Source organism: Antrostomus carolinensis, unplaced genomic scaffold (genome assembly GCF_000700745.2).
Source record: "Antrostomus carolinensis isolate BGI_N321 unplaced genomic scaffold, ASM70074v2 scaffold12420, whole genome shotgun sequence".
Taxonomy (NCBI): domain Eukaryota; kingdom Metazoa; phylum Chordata; class Aves; order Caprimulgiformes; family Caprimulgidae; genus Antrostomus; species Antrostomus carolinensis.
In genome coordinates, this window is record NW_010287823.1 from 27902 (window position 1) to 36187 (window position 8286).

At 36.7% G+C, this 8286-nt stretch overlaps 1 protein-coding gene across 1 annotated transcript in view; it reads left to right on the forward strand.

The window, feature by feature from the left end:
- NUBPL (NUBP iron-sulfur cluster assembly factor, mitochondrial) overlaps positions 1-8286 on the forward strand; it is a gene marked incomplete at its 5' end in the record, with an annotated part of 69926 nt that overhangs the window by 27038 nt on the left and 34602 nt on the right. Inside the window, one exon of the mRNA XM_010164405.2 lies at positions 7650-7743. Within this exon, the coding sequence (XP_010162707.2) occupies positions 7650-7743 (94 nt within the window). The remainder of the gene's footprint in view (positions 1-7649; positions 7744-8286) is intronic.

Sequence of the window (8286 nt, forward strand, 5' to 3'; positions counted from 1 at the left end):
TTTTTTTTTTTTTCCCCCCCCCCCCCCCCCCTTTTTAATCTTCTTGTGGAATTGAAAGGTTCTGTATTTTGTGGAGCCTTGTTGCAGCTTCTTGTTGGGAGTATTGATTGTTGTGCTCTGAGGTAATTCAAGCAGACTCTCCAATGCTGGCTTCGTTAGCAAGGGTGGACTATTTTGTATTCAGTGACTGGGGAGGATATGCTTGTGGATTTTAAATAAAGAAAGTTGGAGGCTGGCATTTTGTCCATATTTGGGAAAAGCAGATTATTTAAACAAACAACCCATAACATTTTATTATTGAAAATTAATGTTTCACCTCAAGGCTACTTACTCTGAGATCTGATAACATCTCAGCAGACAAAAAGCCAAATCCTATATTGAGATTTACTATCTTTTGGCCTCAGTTCAGCAGTCTACACCTAATTGATTCTATTCTAGTTTTTATATTGCACAGTTTATGGTAATATTAGAAGCTTGCTTCAGCAGCATGTTAAATGACTTGAGTAACATCTATCATGTTATTTTCTTCTGTAATCCTTTTTCTAAAGGCCTTAGACTGGCCTGTGTAGAAGTTCTGTCTTCTGTACAAAAGAGCATTATACATTGTACTTAAAAACCAGGATTTTCTGACCTTTTAAATCTAATTATTTTTAGCTTACGGACTAATTTTAAAATCATTGTCTTGATGATGGTCATGAAATGGTGCCTGTATTAGTCTGTTGGTACCCCAATAAAGAATTTATTAATTTTCTTATTGTACCAGAATATGAACTTAAGTTTAAGGAGGCTAAATGACTTGTGAACAGAATTAAGGACGTTGCTTTCTGTTGCAAAGCTTAAGCATTCAGTCTTAAAAACTATATATAAGCTTTTAACATCATTACAGAAATACTGGCTAAAATATATATGGGGGATGGGCTTAGTAAGTGTCTCCCTTCTGATTTTTGTTGCCAGCACGTGCAGTATTTCCTTCTGTTATTATTGTAGGGAAAATCTGAATCAGACAACATATATAAATTGTATGAGCTTAAATTGGGTCCTGATAGTAATGCCTTAAAAATGTGTTGTTGACTTTGGATTTGATAGCTAAAAAATGCTGATACCTTTGTGTATTAGTAGGGAGCGCTCAAAGAAAATTTAAAAGTTTAGATGATGTGCTTAACGTAGCTGCATCAACCTGGTGATTAGTTTAATTAGATGATGTGATGCTAGCCCACTTTCTTCTGATTTATTTACATTTATATTACTTTTGTGCATAGTTTTATTGCTAAAAGGCATAAGAACAGAAACTTGCCTAGTTCTTTATTTCTTTTCCAGTCATCATTATTCAGCAGCTGTACTACAGACAGTTCTATATCATGGAACAGGAAAAAAGAAGATGGTGCATTTCTGAAGAAAAGTTTGTGCAAATTATGTAGTGCCGACTGTTTGTGGGTCAGGGGTGGAGAGCAGCAGATCAATGATCAATCTCAAGGCTGACTGCATATTAAAAGTTTGCTTCTCAAACTGTCATCTTTTAGAGAAAAGTGCTTTGAGTATTCGAGAAATGGGAATCTCAGCTCACGAAGGCTCTTTGTAGTAACAGCTAACCTACTGGAAGAGTCTTTTATACATGGTAGTGCTGATACAGCCTCCATCAGTCATGCTGGGAGCGCACAGAACTCTTCCTTTCCATTTGATTGTCCGCAGACTCTCGCAGCCGTGCCAGGTTGCCCCACAGCTGTGTGCCACCTTCTCTTTGGGCTGACACGGCGTTGAGCGGGCCTTCTGAAGTTTAGCAGGAGCCTGGTGTTGAGGGCCTTCCCTCAGTCTCCTGGAATGCCCCATATAGAATAACCTCTTTATTGTGGTATTCTGGAAGTCTCTTAGTTTTGTGGGTTATATAGGTGAAAGTGACAGAAACTTCAAGGTAATGCGTTTGCCTTTAGTTCTTAACAGTATTAAGAGCCATCAGGGAGGAGGAGGCCAGTTTCTCTTTTGGTGGTTGAATTAACAGGGCTCTGGCTTCCTTTCTAGCCACTTATTTCTAAAAGTTGCTCTTAGTGTATATGGAGAATTTCATCCTCTTTATGGAAATCTTTGGAGCAAACTGTTCTTATGCTTCACCTCAGTTTCTCTCTGAACTTGGCAGAACAGGCTGCTCAGAAATACCTTGGAGGGCATTTGAACTGTTGCAGTGCATCTGTTTTTCATGGTGTTACACTGCAAGTCTGTGAGATTGGTTAAGCATCAGAGGACAAGTCAAAAGGGCAGTTGGCTTTGTTCAGAAAGTGTCAGATTGTATTAAACACTATGGAATATCCTGCTATGGTATAAGTAGTTATTTTACTACCAGGGCAAAAGTTTCCAAAGGGACTATAAATATCTTCTGTTTTATGTCTGGGAGATACCTCCTTTCTTTATCAAATATTTGTGAGAATAAATAAAAATATTTTTTATTAAAATGCCATGTTTCATTATACTATTCTTAAATTGTCTGTTTTCTTACATCATGAAACTACTTCTTTATTCTCAGTGTCTGTGTATGTTTAAGCAGAATATATAAGTAATTTTTCAAGGATATTTTTTAAAATACTTGTTTCATCTTGCACTAATAGATGTAAATGTATGTGAACAGTTATGTATGTATACATATTCAGTAAACAGAATTCCTTACCTTTATTTTGTTCATCTGTTTGCCATTATTAACTCATCTAGATAAACACAGGAAAGGAGTTAGGAGGAGGAGGGATCAGGCAGGAACAGACCTTAAGCTGCCTGCAGTGTAGCTCTTAGTACTTTCCTGATGCGGATATTCAGAGCCTGCCTGGCTGCTGTCAAGGCTGCACCTGCAGTGCTGCTTGATTGAAACTCTGCATGTATTCCTCTTAATAAGGACAAATAAATAATATCTTCTGTTATTTACCAAACACCAGGTTTACTTCAAAACCACAAGTAGCAATCCCTCTTCTGTGCTAATATTGTGTCATTTCTGCCTCACGCACAGAGAATGCTCAGGCTTCATTCCTCTGCAGAAATGCTATCTATATCTAGCTCTACCTCAGGTTTAACTCGGTATTTGGAACCTTTACTTAAAATGCATATCTGATATGTTGATTATGAATTGTCACATAAACAGAGTGATTGATTAAAGTAATTTACATAGAAGCATTCGTGGTGTTTCTGGCCAAGGGAAAACACACAGAAGCACATGGCGCTTAATTACATTGCTTAACAATAAATGTCAAGTTAAACCTTTTTTAAAAAAGATGAATGCTATACTTAAGGAAAGCACAATTACGTTTCTATGGTTTGAAATGTTTTACACACTGTATATATTAGAGGGGCACAGATATTAACACTTCTGTACATGCAGAGGTGCTGACAGATTTCAGATGCTACAAGGCAGGCCTTTGTAACCACTGTCCGCTTATTGCTTGCAAAGGGAACTCATTTACTGTAATGTGCTGTTAATCTGAGCTCATTTACTTGTATGCAACTGTATTTGCATACAGACACACTTCTCAGAAGTGATTGAGAACATGAGGACTAGTGGTCCTGATTTGGTAAATTGTTGTGTATAAACAGGATTTGCATTTAAATTAGTGTTTTATATCACAGCCTGATTATACATCCCATTTTAATAATGTTGAGTCAATGGCAATAGTAGATTTCAGAAAGCCACTCCTCTGGTTATATGTTTCAATTCTAAATTTAATTAAAGGTGTCTCTCCTCCCTTTTTTTCTCCTTTGCTGAAATTTAGTACCAGGCTTGGAATTTCTTCTCCCATTAAATAACGTATAAGCTTCTGTAACAAATCATTATACTTTCCAAATTGCATTCAAGAATTTGTTTAATAAAGACTGTCATACTGCTTGTGGGAGGGTAATGGAAGAGTGACTGAACTCCACAGTGTTTATCATCTACATCTTGCAGAACAGAAGTGAATTAAGAAGTCTATAGAGAGAAATGGGATGAGGTGCAGAGTTCCCCAGCCTGAGTCTGAGCAAGTCCATGTGTCTAGAGGACGCTTTTTCACTACTAGGCAAAAACACTATCTCAATTATTTTCAGCAGTTAGAGCTATGTAATTGTGGTGCACCTCTCTGTTCCCACCCTGAATTACAAATGAAAAAGAAGAGAATGAAGTTGTAAGAATAACTATTTGACTACATCCAAAATCCAAACTTAAAGCTAAGGTTAGTTTTAATGAGGAGCAGTTTTCCAATCTAGTTTGCCGTCTGACTTCCACCAGTTCAGGGCCACAGCAGTGGCATAACTCAGAGGTGTGTGGAGGGTAGTTCTCACGTGTATTCAACACTTGCACACCTAGACATCTTCACTGTTGCCTTTTCTTAGCTATTGTGACAAAAGCTTCTTCATTTTTCTGTGCTCAGATTTAGCAGTATTAAAATGTAGCACAATTAATTTGATAAAGACAGCTTATTTCTTCTTTTAATCCATGAATTTGAAGAAAATATATAAAATAAGATGGTTTCAGTTCCATAAATTAAATAAAGCATTATAATCTGATTGCACTATGTGTTAACAGAGTATTTTTCCTGTTGCCTAGCAATGAGATTTACCATGAGATTCACCATGTGCTTAAGATTCCATTATTAAGTTATGTTTTCATAAGTTTATCACTTTAATAAAAATAATTACTCATAGGACAGTCCAAAAAGTACATGTTGAAAGTTCTTTTTGTTGTTATGGGGTCACTTAGTAAGGAAGCTTGAGGCAGAAAGCTCTGGTGCCTTGATTTCTGTACCCCTTCTCTCATTCTACTCTGTGGTGAATTTTGAAAGTAACTTCTTTGAGCAACAATTGGTTTGCGTGTTTTTGAAGCAGTAAGCTATTTATAAAAGTGTCCTTTTACTTTAGAGGTTCTACGTGGAGATGTTTTTACCAAGGCAGCTACCTCTGCTTAGAAGAGTAGCAACTGCTTTGTGCTTCCCCGCAAAACTACATGCCTAGGAAAGTGTTTGAGCGCTGGACTGACCTTTGAGGTCTTCGCCGTTAGCATTCCACATAGATTCTAGATGTTTTCTCTGGGGAGCTGTAATGTTTGCAGGTGGGAGGATCACATGGAGCTTGATGAAGGAGAGTAGCACTTGAAGAGGTTGGAGGAGCAGAACCTCTGGTAAGAGTGAAGGCAAAAGCTATAGGACAGGCCCAGAAAGTCACCTTGTTCCAGGAGAGGAGCTAGCTTAAAGTTAGGGCCAGCAGATATATGCAAAACCAGACAGCTTGTAGCTATGGGAAAGAAACTGTATTGATTTTTAAATTCTGGTTACCTTTGATAATGGTGGGGTTTGGAGTGTCTTGCACTACTCCATGAGGCAGTGCTGTACCTAAGAGGACTTGAGGTTGAGCTCGTGGAGAAAAGGGCTGAAAAGTACTGAATATACGTGTTTTTTCAAGATCCCAGCGTTTTTGACAGACAAAGGGATTGGAAACTGTCAGAATGATAGTAGTGCTGTGCCACTCACAGATGTGTGTCAGGACTGCATCTTGCTGCAGGGCAGAAAGCAAAAAAACAGTTTATTCATAGTTTCTGTAGAAGTATTTAAGGAAGGAAAATACGATTACTGGACTTGTAAATTTGGATTTAACAAAAAATGCCAGGATCAGTCTTTATGAAGATGCAAGGGAAAAAGGTGTTTTAAGTAAATCCTTTTTAAAAAGTTAAACCCTCTATATCTTAGCATTTCAAAATGGTTGTGGTTATTATTAAAGAATTGGTTTGCATATTGAGATATACGCATTTAATTATTTATAGAGGATATGTGTGTTTAATTGCGAATCTTGAAGGAACTTGACTACTCATGTTATAAACTACTGCTATTTAGTAGTATGTTTCAGTACATACATTTTTGCACATATATGTAATTTTTCTTTGGGGGTTATATGGTCTCAGTATGATTTGGAATGCTAATTACTTTTAGAAAAATCTGCTAGGTATATGTAATTTTTGTTGAAAAGTATAGAAATTATAGAGCCGTATAGATATTATAGATAATATAGATCAATATTAAATGTGAAAAAGTAAAGTGCAGTGTTTGCTGTGGTTAACATAAGTAGCTTTTCTTGTTTAGCTAGACTGTCTTAGGCACCTTTTAGTGCTCCTGCAGCCTTTGTACACAAAATGAGGAAAGGGAGGTTTGCCTGAGAGTCCCTAATTTAGATGTCTAAAGTTAGAATTTGCAACTAACCTTCCTCACCCCCCTTCTCCCGTAAGTGCTCTGAAATCTTCCATCTTCATCAGTCTGCTTTGAAAAATTCCATTTCTCACTGCTACTTTGCGTTAATGGTCTGGCTTTCATATCACTTGTGCTACCCCAGAAGATCATAATCCATGCAAGAACTGAATCAAGATTCATGAGTGTTCCCCTGACAGAGTCTAACACTCCAGGACAATAATCTAGGGAATGGCAAAATGTCAATTGATTTTGCTTTTAAAATGACACTGAAGGAATGTAAAATAAAAAGAAAGTAAAATCCTACTCTTGTTTGGCAATTTCCTGTATTAAAGCAGCTCATCAACTGTTGTATTTTATATCTGTTGTATGAATCAGAAACATACCATATAATTGCATTATGTCTATGTGGAGGGAAAAATGAGGGGGAGATGTTTGTGGGTATTTATTTTTAAAGTGGTTAGGATTTCTAAAGCTTCTGCACTGCTGAGACAAAAGACCTTATATCATTACTGCTGGCTAGTTAGAGTACACTGGTACTAACCTGCACCATGTCAGAGTTGAATCAAGGATCTCCTGAAGCTTAGTTAAACCGCTGGGAAATGTTTAAGCGAAGCGTAGCTTGGCTTTACATTATATAGAGTAGGCCTAGGACCACTTCTGTTCTCATGAAGGGAACATTTATTACAGTACACTATGCTCTAGAGAGAGTTACTTGGCTCTCCTGGAAAACTGTCCTGGTAAAGAATGTAAATATTCACAGCATTATCATATTTGAGCCTAGTATCACTGATGGCCACTCTCATTTGATGCTTAGCAACCAGTAAAGATTTTTTTTATTGCGTGACAATCTTATGTATGTTGTAAGTTTCAATAATTATCTGGTGATTTTCATTTAGCAAATCTGTTGTTTGGTTTTTTCCTCCCAACAGCTCTTTTTCCTAGAAAAAATTTCAACACCAATAGCTTTACAACAACAAACCAGAAAAAAATTACTAAAGATTTAGATGTAATTTCAAAGAAGTGGTAAGCAAGTGAGAAGCAAGCAAAATTGATTTTAAATTAATGGAAACAATTCCTAAACTGCATTTGTTGCACAAAGCCCAGAATTTTAGCCTGAATTTTACCTAACACTTGCTTCTAGTAAGCTGCTTCTAGCAGCTGCAATGTCAAAGTCTTAAGTTGTTGCTACTTTTTTTAGGGGAAAGAATGCAATAAGGATTATGCTTATAAAGTTAGCAATAAAGTTGCACTCATAGTTTTGAGTGCTCAGCAAAGTTTGCATCTCTTAGAAAAATAATGTCTGATCCTGTACTCAGACTGTGACTAGAAGAACATTTTGGTATCATTCTTTTGAGGTGTCCTTGATTCACTTGTTTTGCATTACAGGAAATAAGGACTGCAATAAAACATGAAGTGCCTTACATAAAAACACTTAAAACCTCAAACATATTTCTTGTTGTTTTCTAGGTTGACTGGGGTCAACTGGACTATTTAGTAATTGACATGCCACCTGGGACTGGAGATGTGCAGCTTTCCGTCTCTCAGAATATTCCGATTGCAGGTATGTGCATTACTTGACTGTTTCAGAGATTTGAAGTTTAAGTCTAGTAGTTTTTGAAAAAAACCCTTATTTTTACATGCCAGTCAAGAATTCTTTTGATTGTCCTTCTAACACACTAAGAAATTGTTCTGTCAGTAATGTGGTGATGAAAAACACTATCAGTGATTTTTAACATTCCAGTATGATTGTGTTACTTTCTTCTAAGCTAAGTGTTGAAAAGATTGAGAAGTCAAGTACAGCAGTGCTCTGGAAGGAAAGGCAGTCATGCCAAAAATTGGTAAGGTTAGTAGCAGAAAATATTTTCTTTGTCTGTACCTACTGCATAGTAAAGTTAATGCAATTAAATAGTTTGTCTTCATGATTGCTTTTTAATTAGAAGCTAAACAACACTGTTAATGCACAACATTTTATTCAGATAAACTATGCAGCACTGTAATACACTAATGCTTTCTTTTTCCTCTCATGTTATGAAGTTGACTTTTTGCAGGGGATTTAAACTTTGACAAATCAATCTTGAGATATGCAGGCTGCCCTGTAATCTCA